Source organism: Triturus cristatus, chromosome 4_1 (genome assembly GCF_964204655.1).
Source record: "Triturus cristatus chromosome 4_1, aTriCri1.1, whole genome shotgun sequence".
Lineage (NCBI taxonomy): Eukaryota > Metazoa > Chordata > Amphibia > Caudata > Salamandridae > Triturus > Triturus cristatus.
The window spans coordinates 1,142,395,654-1,142,417,160 of record NC_140585.1 but is presented as its reverse complement, the minus strand read 5'-3'; the positions used below and the strand labels follow the sequence as shown (position 1 = coordinate 1,142,417,160).

Genomic DNA, 21,507 nt, shown 5'->3' with positions numbered 1-21,507 from the left:
GCAAGCAGTCAGTCCCAGAGGGATTTTATGGCACGACACGGAGGCCAACATTATGCAATAAATCCTTTATTGCCACGACTCAGCAGCAAGAAAAAAGGTTCTTAGAATAGAGAATACAGAACCTCTAAAAACATTCCAATAACAATAAAACTCCTCATCATCATCTCCTCTTCCTTCTTTTATTGCTGCTGCTCAAAGAGATAAATATTACTTCTGATTGATTTCATTGGAAATAATAAATTTAAGATTAGAGGACTGTGACAAGTTGATAATATTATTTTTATAATTTATAATTTAATTAGATTATTTATATTAGATTTGTAGACATGTTAAAAAAAACTTTTAGGTTTAAGAATTAAAAATTAACATTTCGAAAATATGTATAATTTAAAATGTAATATTTTTTGAGGAATATGATGTCATAATTATTATCTCTTGGAAAAAAGTACTTTTAAATAAAAATAACAATTTTGGAGCACAGGTAAAGTATGTGAATTACACAAAACGTTTACTAAATGTTCGTGTTTTTATGTGGTTTCTTGACTTTGATATACGCGGGCAAGTTTTCTTAAGTAAACGAGGGTTTATTTTGATAAAAAATAAGAGAAATGTTTCTTTTGAGAGAAACCGTTAACGCGCACTATCCCTTCGCGAGCGGTTTGAATTTATAATTAATCACGAGCTTTACCGTCTCAAGCTCTTTGTTTTTCCTCTCAAGCCCTTCTCATGACGCAGCTGTAACGCCCTGAACGTCTCAGGATCGTTTAACAGACACGACAATGAGGACGCAACCACTAGTGAAGGGTTAGTTGTTTTAATGAAGGCAAATATAATACAAAGAATAAACAAAAGTTATAGTCACTGGAATCCTCCAGGCTAAGTACGTTACCAGCCCACAGCACGGATGGTCCTAACCGTCCTCTGCATATACGCCGGTCCCGGCGTATGCCAACAGAGGGCAGAAATGAAATGGCCGACAATGCCAATCGGTAGGCTGTGAGGGGCACGAAGAGTGTTGGGGAGAATCGAGGAGTCAGGGAAACACCCAGCCGGGGTCTCTACCTGAAGGGAGCAGCCGCTCAACCTCTTCCTCAGACTGCACCGGGACGCGGAGTCACCTCCTGGTGATGCGTCACCGATACCCCAATCACAAGCAAGAAGACTGAACCGAGAGCAGCCGCTCGATCGATCCTGTGGACTTCCGAGTCTGTAACGCGGCAAACACCTCCTGGTGTACGTTACAGCTGGCAGTCCCTGTGTCTCTGGTCGGGCTGGGAGTTACGACTCCAACCAGCAAAAGCGCCACTGCGCTTGGACTCAGCCGAGTCAAAAAGCGAAGCTCAATGGTTGACCGGTAGAGCTTCCGGGTCCTTCACAGGTGACGATGGGGCAAGACACGGCCCAGGGAGTAACGACTCGACCTACCTCCGTTCTTGCCTTACTGGAGCACCACTCCGGAACACTGCTCTTCACGAAGCAGGTACGTCGGTGTGAACACAATATCCGACAGCGTTGTACCTCCCGGTTCCTCCCTTTATAGGGAGTGTTTTCCTTGAGTTATGTAACAGCTCTCCTGTTTACATAAGGGCGTGTTTCCCTTGAGTTATGTAACAGCTCTCCTGTTTACATAACCTCTCAACCGCTAAGCATCCTGGGAGATGTAGTCCGTTTTCGCCGGTTACCGTTTTCCTCCCCTCGTATGACAGGAATTCTTGACAGTACATCCTCCCTCTCAGCGGCTCCCCACGGGTCCAGCGCTGGCAGGAAAACGCCGATGGAACAAGGAGACCAAGCGCGGAGCATGAACCCCTTCAGCCGGTTCCCATGAATGCTCCTCCGGGCCATAGCCTTTCCACGCAACCAGGTACCACAGCTTCCCCCTGCGCCATTTGGACGCCCGTATGCCCGACACTTCATACTCCACCTCCGACTCCACGCATACCGGCCGAGGTGTCCCAGACGGCTTGGAGGGTGCTGGTTTGAGCAATGATACATGAAAGACAGGGTGTATCCGCAATGACTGGGGCAAGCACACCTTCACGTTCACGGGACCCATACACTTGGTAATTCGATAGGGGCCCATATACTTGGGATGGAACACACTGTTCTTTCGAAACCTCATGTTTCTTGTGGATATCCAGACGTAGTCTCCAGTGCGGTACAGTGGCCCGGGCCTTCTCTTCCTATCTGCCGCAGCCTTGTATCTTCTCTTGGCCTCTATTAGGACAGCCCTTGAGCGCATCAATGTGTCTTTTATGTGTGCCACCCTGTCCGCTGTGGCGGGAATCCTGTCCTCTCTGAACGGATGTAGAAATGGCAAGAACCTGGGATGTTGGCCATAGTTGCTATAGAACGGAGATGACTGTGTGGAGCTGTGAGTGGCGTTGTTATAGGCTATCTCTGCAACCCATAGCAAGTCGACCCATTCTTCCCTGCCCTGGTCCACAAAACATCGCAGATACTGTTTGAGCGTTTGGTTCAGGCGCTCGGTTTGGCCGTCCGTTTGAGGGTGGTAGCTGGTGGACAGGGCGGTCTTAACATGCAGCGCAGTGCACCAAGTCTTCCAGAATTGCGCAGTAAACTGCGACCCCCGGTCCGACACGATCACCCCAGGTAATCCATGCAGTCGTACCACATTCTTTAGGAGTAGTGACGCCAATTCCCCGGCCGTAGGGACTCTCTTGCAGGGGATGAAGTGCCCCATTTTCGTCAAGTAATCCACCACCACCAGTATTGCCGTCATCCCCTGGTCTACCGGTAGGCCCACCATGAAGTCCAGTGATATGCTATCCCATGGTCTATCCGGGGTTGGAAGTGGATGTAAGAGCCCTTGGGTTCGGCCATGGTCGGCCTTCATGGTAGCACACGTAGGACACTCCTGTCCCCACCTCCTGACATCCACTCTCATGGTTGGCCACCAGAAATGCCGTCCCATGCTAGCCACCGTTTTTTCAAAGCCCAAATGACCTGCGCATGGAGAGTCATGGCACCAGATGAATGCTTGTTTCCTTAGCCTAGGCGTGGGTATCAATAGGCACCTGCCCTTCAGGGGTATCCCGTCCTTCAGCTGCCATTCTCTGTGACTGAGGAGCCACCTCCGCCATGCGAATGACCTGATCCCTCTCTTTATTCCCCTCAGGAAAGTATCCGGTTGGATAACCCCCAATACCATCCTCGGGGAAATGATGGAACGCTCGGTCGCAGGCAATGGTTCCTTAACTGCAGATTGACGGGACAGGGCGTCCGCCTTTCGGTTTTCCGTCCCCGGCCGATATGTGATGCGGAAGTTGAACCCCGCAAAGAAGATCATCCACCGCAGCTGCCTGGGAGAAAGGTGTCTAGTGGCCGTCATGAACTGTAGGTTCCGATGGTCCGTGTACACCGATACCACATGTCTTGCCCCCATCAACCAATGCCTCCATTCGGTGAAGGCGTCCTTGATTGCGAGAAGCTCCTTCTCCGCAATATGGTAGTTGCGTTCGGCGTCGTTGAGTTTGCGGGACATGTACGCAACGGGATGAAGCACCCCTGTGTCGTGGTTGCGTTGGGACAAGATAGCCCCCAGCGCCACATCCGATGCGTCCGCTTCCACCACGTAGGGGAGATCCGGATCGGGGTGAGCCAACACCGGCGCCTTACCAAAGGCGCTTTTCAGGGCCTCAAAGGCTTTGTTCGCTTCAGGGGACCAGACAAACTCCTTGGACTTCCTCAGTAGCTGTGTGATTGGGGCCACCACTCCTGAAAATCCATCTATGAACCGCCTGTAAAAGTTGGCGAAGCCAATGAAACTTTGGACGTCCTTCACGCTTTGGGGCACCGGCCATTCTTTCACCGCCTTGATCTTTCGTTCTGCCATCTCCTGTCCCTCTGGACTCAGCATCACTCCGAGGAATTCCACGGATGTGACGTGGAAGTCACACTTGCTGAGTTTACAAAACAGCATGTTTTCCCTCAGCTTTTGGAGCACAGCTTTGACGTGGTGTACGTGCTCCTCCACACTGGACGAATAGATGAGGATGTCGTCGATATATACGACCACGTAGATATCCAACTCCTCTCTGAATACCTCATTCAAAAAGTACTGAAAGGCTGCCGGGGCGTTGCACAGACCGAACGGCATGACGAGGTACTCAAAAAGGCCGAACCTGGTCTTAAAGGCGGTCTTCCACTCGTCTCCGTCCCTCATGCGCACCAGATGGTATGCCCCTTTCAAATCCAACTTGGTGTAGATACGAGATTTCTTGACCTGTTCCAGAAGTACACTGATGAGAGGCAAGGGGTACCGATTTTTTATGGTTATCGCATTCAATGCCCTAAAGTCCACACAGGCTCTCAGCTCCCCATTAGCCTTCGGGATGAAGAAGAGTGGCGAGGCGGCCGGAGACTTGGACGGGCGGATGAATCCTAGCTTGAGGAGTTTATCCAGGTACCCCCGGAGATGCACGTTTTCAGGCTCCGTCAGGGCATACAGCCTGCCACTGGGAACGCTGGCCCCTGGCACCAGGTCGATCTGGCAGTCAAACTGTCTATGTGGTGGTAGCACTTCCGCCTTCACCTCATCAAATACATCCTCAAAACTGTGATAAGCCTGGGGGAGAGCCACATCTTTTTCTGCCGCTGTAGCCACCGTCTGACTCCCGCTCTCATCTGCGTCAAGGGATTCCGTTCTTATTCCACAATGCAGGATGCAATACGGTGACGTCATTTCGATGCGATGTGTTGGCCAATCCACAAAGGGGTTGTGTTTCTGTAGCCACGGCAATCCCAATATGACGCCATATTGGGGCGCTCGGATGATGTTAAAATCGATTTGTTCCAAATGGTTCCACCCATATCTTATCGGAAGGACCCCCGTGTGCTGCCCGATGGGCCCCGTCACCAATCGCCTTCCGTCTACAGCATAGACGTCTTCGGGTACAGCTTTGGGAAGAAGCACTAGCCCTAGCCTGCATGCCTCGTTGTGGTCCATAAACATGCCAGTGGCCCCTGAATCCACCATGGCCACAACGGGTATCCACTGGTCATGCACTCCCACGTGCACCGTGATAAACAGGTGTCGTTGTCCCTTAGTGACCGAGTTGGAAAGTGAAGGGATGGATGAGTGACTCCGAGATGCCCCTTCTCTGGTCTTGGAGTCCTCTAGTTTTCCGCCGGTATGTCCACCACGGCTGTTACCGACCGGTTGGCCCGATAACGTGACGTCTTCGGTTTGGCAGGGCATTCACGTACGTAGTGGCCTTTTTTGCCACAATATAGGCACAATCCTTGTTTACGGCGTGAAGCTTTCTCCGTGGCTGTGAGGCTCGCTCGTATTGCGCCGATGTCCATGGGTTCTCCCTTGGATGCGGTGGAAGTTTCAGGACTTCCCGCCGTCACATAGGATGGAAGGGATTTTCCTTTTCTCCCATGATCCCCCTTTCTTTCACTTAGCCTATGTTCCAGCCGTAATACCAGGTTGATAAGGCCCTCACATGTCTTGGGTTGAGGGTCAATATGAGCCACGGCGTCCTTGAGCTCATCGCACAGCCCTTGATGGAAGAGCGCCGTCTGTTTAGCAACAGGCCACTTGGTTTCCGCAACCAGCCTTCGGAACGCGTTGAGATACTGCACCAGGTCGTTGGATCCCTGTCTCAACTCAAGCATTTCACGGTCCGCCGTGTACGAGTCAGCCCTTCTGTCGAATACCTTCAGGAATTCCTCGCGAAAAGCACCCCAATCACATAAGAGGGGGTCGTCCCTGCTCACCAGAGGTACGGCCCATTGTGCCGCGTTTCCCGCCAAATAGGATATAAGGAAAGCCACACGAGCCTGACTCGTGGGGAACGCCTTTGGTTTGCACGATAAATGTAGCGCCACTTGTGTGAGGAATACCTGCACTGTGTTAGGATCCCCACTGTACCTCTCTGGTGTCGCCAAGGGGATGGCTACCGGCATTTCCACTACTACCGCAGGGGTCTGATTCGTGAGGGAGGTGCTGGGCGTGAGCGGGTCCAATTGGATAGCATCCAGTCTGGCTTTTACATCGGCTGTTTCTTGCCTAGAGGCAGCCACTTCAACTTGCATGGCCGCTAAAGCAGCCAGCACATCATCAAGTGTTGCCACGTCTGTTATCGACCGGGAGACAGTTAGTGTTATTAAGGTCGGATATTTTGTAACGCCCTGAACGTCTCAGGATCGTTTAACAGACACGACAATGAGGACGCAACCACTAGTGAAGGGTTAGTTGTTTTAATGAAGGCAAATATAATACAAAGAATAAACAAAAGTTATAGTCACTGGAATCCTCCAGGCTAAGTACGTTACCAGCCCACAGCACGGATGGTCCTAACCGTCCTCTGCATATACGCCGGTCCCGGCGTATGCCAACAGAGGGCAGAAATGAAATGGCCGACAATGCCAATCGGTAGGCTGTGAGGGGCACGAAGAGTGTTGGGGAGAATCGAGGAGTCAGGGAAACACCCAGCCGGGGTCTCTACCTGAAGGGAGCAGCCGCTCAACCTCTTCCTCAGACTGCACCGGGACGCGGAGTCACCTCCTGGTGATGCGTCACCGATACCCCAATCACAAGCAAGAAGACTGAACCGAGAGCAGCCGCTCGATCGATCCTGTGGACTTCCGAGTCTGTAACGCGGCAAACACCTCCTGGTGTGCGTTACAGCTGGCAGTCCCTGTGTCTCTGGTCGGGCTGGGAGTTACGACTCCAACCAGCAAAAGCGCCACTGCGCTTGGACTCAGCCGAGTCAAAAAGCGAAGCTCAATGGTTGACCGGTAGAGCTTCCGGGTCCTTCACAGGTGACGATGGGGCAAGACACGGCCCAGGGAGTAACGACTCGACCTACCTCCGTTCTTGCCTTACTGGAGCACCACTCCGGAACACTGCTCTTCACGAAGCAGGTACGTCGGTGTGAACACAATATCCGACAGCGTTGTACCTCCCGGTTCCTCCCTTTATAGGGAGTGTTTTCCTTGAGTTATGTAACAGCTCTCCTGTTTACATAAGGGCGTGTTTCCCTTGAGTTATGTAACAGCTCTCCTGTTTACATAACCTCTCAACCGCTAAGCATCCTGGGAGATGTAGTCCGTTTTCGCCGGTTACCGTTTTCCTCCCCTCGTATGACAGAAATTCTTGACAGCAGCGCAGTCATCTCTGATTCGAACGTGAGTGAACGCGTGATTACGCGTGTACGTTCGAGGTCAGTTTCATGATTGTTGAAAGATTGGTGTTGCCGTACACGTTCGGTTGCTTAGCAATGATGTTTTATGCCAGAATCGGATGTTCTAGTGAGTTTCGTGAGGAGAGGAAAGCGTTTAAGGTGGTGTTTGAGATTGGTATTGCTTTAAGAATAGGTTTCGAGACTGGATTTTATGTGTTTTGAAGCTTGGGAAAAGGAATTTTATTTCATTAATTAGAGAAGTTAGGTTTTGTAAAGGAAAATAATAAATTGGTAAATAACTAATTATTTAAAGTACGATTTTTTAGAGTGTATTTTTAGAATGTGGTGTAGAATTAAGTGGTTATTATGAAAAGGAGAGGGTTCTCTGGAGGAGATATTGAACAAAGCAATTGAGAAAATTACAAAAGAGGTATCTCTGAGAATGGAAAGGAAGTTAGAACTACTGGCTGTTTCTAAGTCTAGTAGACAGGAGGAGGAAAGGTTTTGGTCCGCTCCTGAAAATGAAAATGTGAATGGTAGCAATAGAAAGGCATCACGCAAAAGGAAACCTGTTTCTTCCAGTGTTCAACTGGGGAAGAAGAAGAAATCTACTATGGTAGAACATGTTTGCTGTTCAGACAGGCAAGTTGAAGATGCCTCGGGCATTAAAGATGGGCAAGTAAGAGGCCCAAGTGATGCATCGAGTAAGAGGATGCGCAGACATAAATATGTGGTATGTGAGGATTCCTCTGAGAGTGCAGAGGTAGAACTAAGTTGTAGTTCTGATTTTAATACTGAGGATGAAGTAATCAAAAAGAGTGCGAAAAAGGATGAGACGTCAGGTTCAGAAACTTTTAATCTTAAAGATCCTTTGGGTGACAATATGTTTGATCCTTTACTTATAAAACACCCCTTTTCACCAGAGTGGTCTCCATCTGATCATGTGGCAGAGTATTTACAGTACTGGATCAGAAGAGAAATACCAAAGGAAGTGCGTGTAAGGCTCAGATCTGAGTGCCCTTGACCAACTGTTGATAATAAGGTCTTGATTACACCAGAACTTGACTCTAAGATGATTGCATTTATTGCTAAAGGGGGACGTGACCCTAGGAAAGGAATAGATCGAGGGTTGAAGTCCTGCCAGGACAGATTATTGGATTTTATTGGGCCTGTTTCAATAATTTTTGACATGGCAGAGGAGGCTTATGTCGGAAAGCACAGTGTTGATGTGGAGGAGCTACGTGAGTGGATCCAAAGGGTGGTCTGCTTATTAGGCAATACAAATACGTCTCTCTTCATTGAACGCAGAAAGAGTATATTACTTAAAATAGACCCAAAGTTGGTAGACCTAGCAACTAAAGAGGAAGGACCTTCGGCTAAAGGTCTTCTCTTTGGAGACAAATTTCTTAAGAATTTGTTAAGGTATGTAGGAGCTTTTAGCAGCCTACAAAAGTCTCAGAGAGAGATTAAAAAGGTTTTCAGTGATCCTGTTTTTGGGTCAACCGGGAGAACTCGGAGTCGATTCCCTGGCCGAGGCCAAGGCATCACAAGAGGCTCCTTTTCGCGTGGTTTCGGAAAGAGAGGTTACCAGGGTCAACAGTATTTTTGCGGGGCGAATTTTATCTCAGAGACAACGTTCTAGTGGAAGATACAACAGAGGTGAAAGACGAGGCAGAGGCGCGACTGGTAAGTTTAGACCCTTCTGCTATCCACTTAAAATTGGATGGCAGACTTGCCCAATTTTTTCAAGTTTGGTGGTCGATAACAAAGGACCCTTGGGTGTTGGAAACTGTTCAAGGTTTCAAGATAGAGTTTATCGCAAACCCAATTCAGAGGATTGTACCAAAACAAATGCATTTTCAAAAGGAACAGGTAAAAATGATAGACTTAGAGGTACAAAGATTTGTTAAAGAAAGGAGCAATAGAAAGAGAGCGAGAGTTTGTAGAAGGGTTTATCAGCAACATCTTTTTAGTGGAGAAAAAGGACAAAGTGGGTATGCGTCCAGTAATAAATGTATGACAGTTGAACGATTGGGTAGTTTATCACCATTTCAAAATGGAGGGGATACATCTGTTGAAAGATGTGTTGTTGAAAGGAGACTGGATGACCAGATTGGATTTGAAGGATGCTTATCTTACAATACCAATTTGGAAAGAGCATCAGAGATTTTTTAGGTTTGTGTGGAAAGGCCAAATGTGGAAGTTTGTTTGTCTATCATTCAGCCTGTCGTCAGCTCCGTGGTGTTTCACGAAGGTGCTACGACCGGTGGCGGCTTTTCTGAGGGAGAGGGGTGTTCGTCTAATAATCTATTTGGACGACATTTTGATTATGGATCAGGACAGAAACACTCTTCTTTCTCATACAAAGTTAGCAGTAGAGTTGCAAGAGTCGCTGGATTTTGTGGTGAACAGAAAGAAATCTCAATGTGTACCAAGTCAACAAACACAATTTTTGGGTTTTGTAGTGGATACGGTGGAAGCTGTTCTGAAACTTCCAAAGGAGAAACTAAAGAGAATTCGAAAGGAGTTGAAAAATGTTCTGAAATTAAACTGTATCCCTTTAAGAATGTTAGCAAGCATTGTTGGACTTCTGTCTTCTACAATTCAGGCAATTTTCCCAGGTCTCTTACATTACAGGGCATTACAGAGGTTAAAGGCATTGCATTTGAGGAATGGTTTGAAATATTCAGAGAATGTATATCTTTCGCAGGAGGCAAGACAGGAGTTAATTTGGTGGCTGAGGAATATGGAAGCTTGGAATGGGCGTGCAATTTTTGGAGAGAATGCGGATCTGGTTGTGGAGTCAGATGCAAGCTTGGAAGGTTGGAGTGCAAGATGCGGATTGCTAAGTACTGGTGGTCGTTGGGCAGGTCAGGAAAGGAAACTGCATATAAATTGTTTGGAATTGTTAGTTGGCTCTTTTACAATAAAATGTTTTGGGGAACAGACTGCAAGATGCTTGGTTAATATTAAGGATGGACAATGCTTCTGCTGTGAGGTATATCAACAGGATGGGAGGTCCACGTTCAAAAGGTCTAGCAGATTTAGCGAGGATCTTTTGGGAGGATTGTTTGGAGAGAAACATTTATGTTCAAGCGGAACTTATTCCAGGTAATTCCAATTCAGTAGCAGATTGGTATTCGAGGAATTTTTACGATTCTAGCGATTGGACCTTAGACAGGATGGTTTTTGTGAAGTTGAACCTCTTTTGGGGACCTTTTCAGATAGATCTTTTTGCGAACAGAATAAACACACAACTAGAGAAGTTTTTCAGCTGGTATCCGGACCCGGAGACTCTGGGGATAGATGCTTTTCTGCAGGATTGGAGAGGTCTTCGGCCTTATGCTTTCCCTCCTTTTTCAATGATCAGCAGAGTAACAGGGATGATTCGGAAATGGAGTGAAACGGTGGTGGTGATCACACCGTTTTGGAGTTCACAAGCTTGGTACCCTATGTTGTTGGAGATGAGTGTGGATTTGCCAATACTTCTGCCAATGTTTCAAGGAATCTTGCGAGGTCCTCTGGGGGAGGTTCACAGTCTGGTAGAATCAGGTCAACTTTAGCGTGTGGCTTGGAGACTTTCAGGAGAGTCTGGAGAAAGCCAGGACTTTCATCTGAGGCTTCGAAACTCACTGAAGAATCATGGGCACATGGAACTAGGAAGGTATATAAGTCAGCCTGGAATAAGTGGAATGGTTGGTGTGTGGAAAGGAATATAGATCCCGTTTCAGCAGATGTAGTTCATGTTTTGAATTACTTAAATGATTTGTATAAAGGGGTTTGGCTTATAGGTCAGTGAATTTACATAGATCTGCTATTTCAGCAGGTCATGTTCTGGTGAATGGTATTACTGTCGGACAAGACATTATGGTTAAAAGGTTGTTAAGAAGCATCAGGTTGGCTAAACCCCCTGGTCCAAGATATACTTCTCTTTGGGATGTGTCTCATGTTTTACGTTTTCTTGAGTCATGGGATGACAATATGCATTTGGATCTAAAGGATTTATCCTATAAACTTAGGATGTTGTTGTGCCTTCTTTCATTCAGAAGAGTTTCTGATGTGCGTGCTTTGGAAATTACAAGCAGGTGTTTTACTCCTAAGGGAATTTGTTTTTCCATTAAACAGAGAACAAAAACTAATTCAACTTCTGTTTTTTATCCGTACCTGTTTGAAAAGGAAAAGCTTTGTGTGGTGCGTTGTGTGAAGGAATATGAATGTAGATCGAGGCCTTTAAGACCTGTTGGGGTGGATCAATTACTCATTTCTTTCAGGTACCTATATAAAGCTGTTTTATCACCCACTTTGGCTAGTTGGGTGAAAAGTTTAATGGAAAAGGCAGGTATACATATAAGTATGTTTGGTGCACATTCAGTGAGGGGTGCAGCTGCATCAAAAGCACGTATATTGGGAGGTAGTCTGCAGGATATTCTAAAATGTGATGATTGGTCAACAGATTCTGTTTTTGGACGATTTTATTTTAAACCCATTGATAGTGCAGCTATATGTCTGGTTAATATGCTTTGAACTTGCATAATGTTGGCCTCCGTGTCGTGCCATAAAATATAGATTTTCCACAGCCTTGGTGGGCTGAAAATCTGGATTTTATTAAGGATACGAAGGCTAATATTATCCCTCCCATGTTTTTTCCTAACCCTGATGTTATTTTTGCTTTGTTATTAATACAGGTCAAAATTAAGCTGTTGGGGAGTGGTTGGATATGAACATATCTCATCTCTACGTTTCACGAAGCAAGAAGATTTCTTTTGTTTGGATTATTTAGTGGCTGAAGACTGAAAGTATTAATTTGTTTGAAGATTTTTCTCTTTTAGCAGGCAATGTAAGAAGGAAGAGGAGATGATGAGAAGGAGTTTTATTGTTATTGGAATGTTCTTAGAGGTTCTGTATTTAGGCTGTGGAAAATCTACACTTATCTCCACAGAGCATGTTCCAATTCTAGAACTGGAGTATGGAATCAAGTGTAGTGAATGAGCCACTTTTGTGGTCTGACACCCTATGATGACCCTCAACCACCACCATTTTGTACTGACTTAAGTGTGTTATGTTGCCCTAGCCTTAATGTAGGATGGGCTTCCATATGCCCGCTTCTCTTCTGCCTTTTAGTGGAATAGTCTTTCCAAGAATAGAAGGCATGGGATGTTGAGGTGCAGTGTTGTGGGTGGTGGTGCACACATGTGCTCAATGTTGGATACTGAGGGATTAAGTGTATAATGTTATTTGGGTTAGGTGAATTATGACTTTGACGTGGTCTAATGTCATTCTGTTTTCTGACTTTACCTTGCTTTATGGCAGTGCTGACTTTTGCCTTTGACATGTTCTCATGTCATCTTGCTTTTCAATTTCATCTTGCTTTGGGCCTTTCTGTGTGCATGGCTTAACTTACTCCATTTTCATGCTGAAGCCATTTTCTGTGCCTGCACGAAGCTGCGGAGGTGAAGAGGGCATGTTTTGCTTTCCTCCTATTTTTTTACACTTTACTGACTAGAGAGACCTGGTTCTTATCAGAGGAATGTACATGGTTTGTCTCGGAGCCATACCAAAGGCCTGATCAACCGTTGCGGTGGCCTTGGAGCAGGCTGGTACGGGCTCTCATGAGAACGAAGGGGGCGAGGCTTGCTAGAAGCTTCGCTGTGTTTGAATTTGTATTAAAAAGGGGAGCCTACACTGGCCTGGTGGAAGTTCACGCCGTGGAGCAGGCGTGCTGTCACGGAAGAGTGGAGGCTGGTGTCACCTCTGAGTTTTCGTCCGGTTCAAGCAATGGACTCCCCTTGAGCGAAGTGGGGTGAAATGATGGAGCAGTAGGTGAGGTGTCTCTGCTACTAACTGTCTCTCGATTCTTTACTGATTCTTTCCTTTCCTTCTTATTTTCTGATTCTTGTATCCATATATATATATATTTCTACATATCTATTTGCCTTGATTGTGTTTCAATCATACTATTGATATGTTAGAGTCTGCTATGATAGGTGCATTTGGCTTACCGTGTGGTGCTATTTCCTAATAACTACATCCCAGATATACCAATTCGTCTTTTCCTTGTAGCAGGAGGTGTGGACTCTTCTTGGGAAAGTATTCTGTTGTAGAAGGATGGGTGAATTCCCTTCTAGCAGTTAATTGTGTTATAGGAAGTTGTTCTACTCCTGGCAAGTGATGTGTAAAGTATATTTCGCTCTAGAGAAGTGCTGTGTATATATTGTTTTCTTACCTTGCCTTTGGGGGGGGGGGGTGTTGAAAGTTTGCCCACCTTAGGAAGTGCTGTGTATATGTTATATTCCATAAGTTTGGAACTGATATTCTCTCCCTGGGAAAGTGACGGTACATACTTAGCTATTCTCATGAGGCCATACTCTAAATAAGAAAAGATGAATCTTCATTAAAGTCCAACTCAAAGCTGTATGTCTCAATTAGGCCTCCTATCAAATATTTGCTCATCACCCCCAGAGAGTTCTCAAATCAAATATTTGGGTTCTCATCAGCCCAAGCTTAAATGTGCATTTCTTTGTACCGACACTTGGAATGGTCACCACTCTGAACTCCTCATGCTATCTGACAATGACCAGGATACTTTGTTTAAAATCTTGATCTTCTGCAACATCTTTATTTTGATCTTGGCGTGCAGACCTTTCCGTCTTCTGCAACATCTTTATTTTTATCTTGGCGTGCAGACCTTTCCACTCTGAGGCAAAATTTCTTGCCCTAGCCAGTCAAGTTATCCTCTTTTTTCCCCATTCTTCAGCTCTTGGTAACTTCAATATTTGCGTAGATGACCAGTACGCTCTTCATGACTTAATATGTAATCTTGAAACTCACAGATGCACTTATTGCATTTCCATGGACACTCATTCACCTAACTCTATCATTAAGTTCGTTGTCTTGACTTCCCACCTGATAGATACAATAGGTATCACACTGTTGGCCTTGACAGAACCTGATTCAAGTTTCTATTTCTATAACCTCCTCATCAAATTTGAACATGCTAGCTGGAGTTGAATCAAAGGATCGCCTCCTTAGACAACTTGACATAGCGACAGTTTCTGCTTTCCTTTTGGAAGCTCCAAGCATGTTCCACTTACCAACTCATACATTTAGTCCCCATCTCTCCACACAGAAAAACTGCTAACCCATCTATTTGAATTTGGATGGGGACACTTCTCCTCAGACAAATCCTGTGAAGTTTAGTATCTCTGTCTGTGTAGGTAGAGAAATGTATTAAATCCAGAGAAAGCTGTTCTTATTTTTCTGCCAGATTAGGGTTTCCCTTGTTCCAGGCGCTGGCAACCCACACTATGCCGCTGTTTCTCATTTCTCCTGGGAACCCCTCCATAACACTTGTATCTCCTTGGACCCTTACTATCATATCATTAAACGTCAATGACCTGACCAGCTATGTTAAAAGGCATGCTAACTCACCTAAGTATAACCAGGCGGACATTGCAATGATTCAGGAAACCAACCTCTCACCCGGTGAGGCAGACAAACTTGGGGTTTGGAGGGTAGGGTAATTTCTAGTTGACGTACTGCCCCGAAAGAGAACCACCAGTCCCAAATGAGTAATCCAAACAAAAATGTGGAGTTGCTCTCCTTATAAATAAATCTCTTCCAGAAAGTTTTGCACACTTGGACAGATGAGGAAGGAAGCTATGTCTTAGCAAAAATAAAAACATTGGACCAGACTATGATTCTGGGCATCATATATGGCCACAACACTAATAAGGTCCTCATCCTTTTACCTTGTAATGAGGTCGTTTTTTATTGTCTTTGTTCTAGTTTGTCTGCGCTAAGTATGTTACTGTTTTGGTTGCACAATGGAATGACATGCCTGGCTGTTCTGCAGTATGTAGCATTATGCTATGAAATACCTTGTATAGAGCATCTGTAATTAATGGGCCATTTTCATTCATTGTAGTGCTGTGTGAGTTAGCAATGACAGAACCCTTGTGGCTCCTGATGGACTACGTCGAACTGTGATGTAAGCGTTAGAGCATAGTGAAGTGAAAGCAGGCTTAGAATGTTGAGTTTGCAGTTACACACAGAAGAATAAAGACGTGTTATACTAAGCTCTGTGTGTGGCATTGTCATTGGTGAGTACCCAAACTGGGTAGGATGCTACACTAATCATTCTTTCAAATGTCACTTCTGTGTTGCCAGCTAATCCGTGCGGGACAGGCCCTGAGGCCTGGGAGTATTATGGTGGGAGTTGCTATTTGTTCTTGAATGTGAAATCCAACTGGATGGCTGGAAAGATGAAGTGCGAATCTAAGAACGCAACCCTGGCTGTCATCACCAGTGAGGGAGAACAGGTAAAGGGGGTTACATGGTGGGTTGAATGCCTTTAACAGCACTAGTTACTGATAGAAACAGATGCACCTGCGTTGAAAAATTAGAATCTGAGGATATATAGTGGGAAAAACAAACAATGGATTCTAATGTGGCCCGAGTAATTACCAGTAGTTGAGATTCATTCAAGCATTCAACCCAGCACATTTCTCTATTCTTGATTGTGACACCTTAAGTGTGATGGATATGCCCAGACGTAGGACCTGGGTTCACTGTGCCACTAGAAGCAAGCTACACTGACAGGAGTGGCCAAACTAGGTCAAGACTGGTTTCAGGTTGCTTGTGTTCTGGCTCAGAGAGGACATGGCTTGGTAGTTGTGGCTTGATTGCTACTATTGGAGAAAGACCAGGGCTGATTTGCTTATGGCTGGGTCTAATCACAGGTGGCATGGTGAGCATAAAAAACGATGGACTGGGATGCGGCCCTGAGTAACTATCAGTGGCTGAGATTAATTCAAGCAGTCAAACCCATAATGTTTTTGTATTCCTTAACGAAAAATTGGACAGAATTATTTTTTCACCCCCAAAGTTTCCATTAAGCAATTTTCTTGCGTGCCTCTTCAGTTGCATTTTACATGAATCCGAGAAGATTGACTGTTATAAAAGTAATCTTTGTGACAACATAATAAAGCAGGCATATTTGTAGAGCTCACATTCCTCCTCAAGGAGGCTGCCTAATGCTACTGACATGGATGTTTATTGACAGATATGGTGTCATTAGACTAGACTGCAGATCCATGTTGTCAATCTTGACTGTTGTTTCAACGAATAGAGTAATTCACTGAAATCTCATTGCTTCTTTCACATTCTTTACAGAACTTCCTCAAAAGCAAAACTAAGGACCAGCGCTATTGGATTGGTCTCACAGATGTGGACGAAGAACAGGAGTGGCAATGGATAGACAAAACAGACTACAAAACCTATATTAAGTAAGTAGCCAACAAGCTTAGGGCCGTTCCACACACTGGCAAATGGGTAAGTAATGTGGTTGGCAAACAAAAGGAGATGATGGACGGAGCACTGAAACTTTTCAGACACTCACCTCCAGTCACTGCTCTGGGTTGAATCAGTCTCTGTTCTTTAGCACACTTCGCCACCCCAGTTCAGACCCAGCCAAATGCAAATCAGTCTTGACCTTGTTTCTCATGGGAACAGTCCAGCCCGAACTTCCAAGCCAAATCTTTTCTTGACAGAAAACAAGCATCGTGGGACCGGTTTCTGGGTAACACCCCTCATGAGCCAGGCTAGCTTGAATCCAGTGGCAAAGCGAGCAAGGGACCCATATCTGAGCATACCCTGCCAACTTAGAGTGAACAAAGTAAACAAAAGGAGATGATGGACGGAGCGCTGAAAGTTTTCAGACACTCACCCCAGTCACAGATATGGGTTCAATCCATCATCGTTTTGTACACTTCGCCACCCCAGTTCAGACCCAGCCATATGCAATTCAGTCTTGACCCTGTTTCAACAGCCCGAACTGCCAAGCCAGGTCTTCCCTGGACTGAAAACAAGCATCCTGGGACCCGTTTCTGGGTTTTCAGAAAATCAGCAATACATTAGAAAGCACTGAGTAGATACATCTTTACTCTAATGTCACGGAGAAAGCACAGACTTAGACTTGTAGAATGTCAACAAGAAAGCACAGACTTAGACTTTTAGTATGTATGAACAGGAATCGGTGAAAGCACGTTTACCACCTCACAAGTACAAGGATTTTCAGGAAAACAGCAGAAGTACCAGATTGGATCCAGAGACGAAATAATCTATGCACTCATTTAGAACAGCATTCAGGAAGGAACTGAAAATGCATTTCTTCTTAGAAATTCCACTCGGTGATCCCTTTTGCAACTCATCTCTTCAAAGAAGACTATCTCCACACTGAAGCTTACCTTTTCTCTACCTTTCTGTAATTATTTTCAACAATGCACCTTCGCTTTAGTCCTTCTGTTCAGCACACCATTGTTTCCCAGCAGTTTGAACTACATAACCCCCACAAACGTGCACTGTTACAACAGGTACTTATGATAGGAGGTTGATATATTCCATCACCCTGTGGAAATGTTTTATCTAAGGAAAAGTCAAAGATTGATTAGGGAATAACATATATCTTTTCTCTGCCTCAAATTAAATTACAACAGGAAAAGATTTTAGGATTAAGTGGATCTAAACATATACCCATACATGTCTATTCTTTTTACATCTGATCATACCCTAGAGCCTCTTTGTATGCCTACTTGTGTACTGACTTACTTTTATCTATGATCTGTGGGGCAGTAATAAGTGTCTGAACATTTGTTGATTCTGTCTTAGCTTTGGTGTCTTGGTAAATGGACATGGGTACCTGGCTTGCCTTGGCCTCTTTCTAACAGTCTACCATTCCTAAACATACATTGACCCCTGATTCTTCACATGATTTGACCTCTCTGCATTGATATCGTCTTTTATCCACTACTCGCTCCTTTCACGTCCAGCACTTGTAAACGGCCTTCCTACAGCCCAAAGCACTATACAAAAAACCAACATAACATGTAATTTGGTCTGTGTGTATGGGCGAGTGCATGCCAGGTGGATTATGTGTATGAGTGCCTGTAGGCCTATATACATGAGTGCATGTTTATCGGTTGATCTATGTGCAGGGATCTCTGTAAGTGTTCTGTGACGTCTGTATATTTGCGTGCATATGCCATCTATGTCAATGAATGTTTTGATTGTTTGTGTGTATGCACCACATAAAAGTTAAACCTGTTGGTTTTGTCACTGTTTATACCCTGTAGTTAAATGCCTCTATTTACATGATCACCCAATTTTTTGGACTGATGCTGCTAGTTGTTTGTGCACTGGGACTCTACTAAACAAGCCCCAGTGAATGTAGTCTGACCTCTAAAACATGTCAAAATTGTGTATACTAGTAATTGCCATCTTCAACTTACCCCCTTAGTATCTGACAGAAAGTGTACCCAGGGTTTGTGATTTAAATGTCACTACTGGATTGTGACACACTTTGTGTCACCACTACAGTGGCAGTGCCAAACATGGTTGTAGGCCTATTACTGTAGCCTGTATGTGCAGTTTATAACTGCAAATTAAACATGCCAAAACAAACCCTTATTAACAGGCATAATCCCTCCTTTTAAATATGAATATGTCACCCCTAAGTAGGCCTTAAATGCCCATAGGGCAGGGAGCTTGGTACTTAAAAGTAGGACATGCAAATGGTTAATGTTCCCTCCAATAACAAGGTCCTAAAATCTATTTTCATTATAGCATGGTTAACTGTTCCACAGGAAAGCATCGGGCTATATTATTCAAGTTAATAAAGTTATCTCTGCCTAGGAACCAGCAAAAATGTTAATTCTGGGACTTTTTGAAAATATTTATTGGAAGCTCATTTGCATGGGCTTCCATATGTCACCCAAAAGCTGAATAGTGCCTTTGATGAGCTGTAAACCTGCTCCTAGAGCTGAGACAAAGGCCTTGGCAGTTGGGGTTGTACTGTTCCTCTTACAGGATGACCACCTGGACAGTGCCTAGGAACTTAGCCTCAAAGAGGTTTACCCTGTCACAGGCAAATGTAGCTAACACCTGGGCCTATCCATTCTTTTGTTCCTCTAGTCAGCCATGCACCAATCCCTGTGGGAGAGGAGTTCCCCAGAACCAGTTTTAAGTGACCACAGAGATGTGGTTGCTCCTTTCCCCACACTTCTCTGGTGGCCATAGGAGCTCTGCACAGGGGAAGGAAGGTTCTGCCATGTGGGAGTTTGGTAGTGAGGGGCACTGTAGGATGGTTTGTAGAAGGGCACACAGATACTGCTGTAAAAGTGGGTAGGGTTATCTCTGGGAACGTGTTTCCTATTGGTTAGGGAGAAGAGAGGAGTGGCCCCAACCCACAGACTAGTGTCAGGCAAAAATGTGGCACACTTGAGTGTCCAGAACACTACTGGACCTGTGGAATACAGAAGGAAGACTGCACCTGCTGTTGAGACCTGTGAGGAGAACTCTATGGGCTGGGCTTGCTCTCACTTGTACGCAGGACAAACACGTTGACTCCAAAGGTCAGTTGGCTGACCACTTGTTAAGCTACAGGGACACAAAAGCTGTAAGAAGCCCACTTTCCTGGAAGAGTCTCGGTAACTGACATTTTCAAATGGACCTGTCTTGGACCCTGCGGGTGACTCATATGGAGTGAGTCCTGACCCCCAAGGGCTGTTCCTAAGGTCCTAAAACCCTTGCTAGCATCAGAGTATACTTCTCTTGCTTAACATTAAAATATGGGGACTTACAAACATTTTGTTAACTTTTTGCCTGAAGAACTGTTGAGGGACCAGGGCCAACCGATCCTATGAGGGTGCATCGCTGGTGGGTATGACTCCACCACAGCTCCGGCTACATTCTCCTGTTGACACAGGAATCCATTGGTGGTGAGCTCTCCTTGGTTCTCAACCCCGGCTTTATCGACGCTGCTGTCGAAGGAAACTCTTATCGACACTGAAGACCTCCAGAGAGTGAAAATTTGAACTTCTCCCACCAAAGGTTTTCCTGCATAAACCTACGGTATCGGAGAGGCTCATACTCAATACCACAAACCGCAGAGGTTGAGCCCCTTCTTTCTGCGCCAGTCCACAGCCTACTTTCACTGAAAGGCTGTTGACATCGGGAGGTAACTGTTCTACAGATATGAACTATGGCAATGCATCCGACTAGCACTCTATCATATCTGGCATGTCTAGCATGACCAGTTGCTCATGGTTGTCGCCTTTGGTGCTATTTATATTTAAAACTTTTTTTAAATTCCAGTTTCCCTTATTGGATGTTTGCCAATTTGGTGTCATTTAGTCTCATTTCTACTTGTGGTGGACTACCATCCATCCTACTAATAATCCACTTTCCAACACACCATGGACAGCAGTTTTGCAGATTCAAACTCAAAATGTTGTAAATATCTGATGTTATTATTTCCCAATGTAATTATACTCAAATGACTATTCTTAGAGGGATGAATGGCTGAGTGTGCACTGCCAGGGACCTAATTCAACAGAATAAATTCAGCCAGGAGATTGAATGCATCATGGGTGGCTTGCTGCAATATAGTATGAATGATCAAACTCTCCTAGTAGAGTGTCTACAATTATATAGGTTCCCAATGATGAATTCCACTTTTGCACCACAACACTGCACTTCCCCAATCACTAAAGGGAGTTGAGTGTAAAGCAGATAGATTCTCATTTCACTGAATATTGCGAGTCATGGTACCCATTCACATTCAACCCCGCTTCCGCACCCTGCCCTCACATCACCTCCATGTAATTGAGGCTCCATTTCTGTGGTTCACAACCTTGGGGCAACAGGTTCATAAGGATCATCCTGCTCTTAAAGGCTTCCGAAAAGAAAAAGAAAACAGTCAAATCAGACCATGACCAAACACACAGTAATAGTCCATAAACATAACAGAGACAAACACATACAGATTGACCTAGAGACTTATAAAGAGAATCCACTTGGTGAAATGGCAGTTCAGAAAAATCTGATAAATACTTAGGAGTGCATGAAAACATCAGGATGACTAAAGTTAAGGAAGCTGTGATGAGTCTTGACATTCCCTGTACAACAAACCTTTTGCAGGATAAAATAAGGAGCATTGAACCTGGGCTCTCTCTTTATTCCACCTTCTTTCTCCTGTGTTGTATAAGTAAGGCTTGGTTCTTCATATCCCCCCCCCCCCGGTCATCCCACTGCCTGGGTATTATTTGGTTGCCTTGTGGTGAATCCCCTGTTTGGCCCTGTTAGGGCCAGGGGGAGGCTTTGGATAGAGCCCCTCATTCGCCAGTGACAGGCTAGCTACACCTCATCCTGAAAGAAACCTAAAAGCCCCTATTTAAAGGTCCAGTAGAAAATAATCTACTTAGTCTCCCTTGAAAGCAAATACAGCAACATTTAACAATCATACCTGTGCTTTACATCTTTATGTTTGTCTTCCTAAATTTGTTTCATCTTCTTTTTA

At 45.1% G+C, this 21,507-nt stretch overlaps 1 protein-coding gene across 1 annotated transcript in view; it reads left to right on the top strand.

The window, feature by feature from the left end:
• Window positions 1-21,507, top strand: part of LOC146856202 (hepatic lectin-like) — a 106,662-nt gene that overhangs the window by 50,529 nt on the left and 34,626 nt on the right. The window contains exons 7-8 of the mRNA XM_085654249.1: window positions 15,321-15,472; window positions 16,326-16,438. Of these exons, the coding sequence (XP_085510375.1) occupies window positions 15,321-15,472; window positions 16,326-16,438 (265 nt within the window). The remainder of the gene's footprint in view (window positions 1-15,320; window positions 15,473-16,325; window positions 16,439-21,507) is intronic.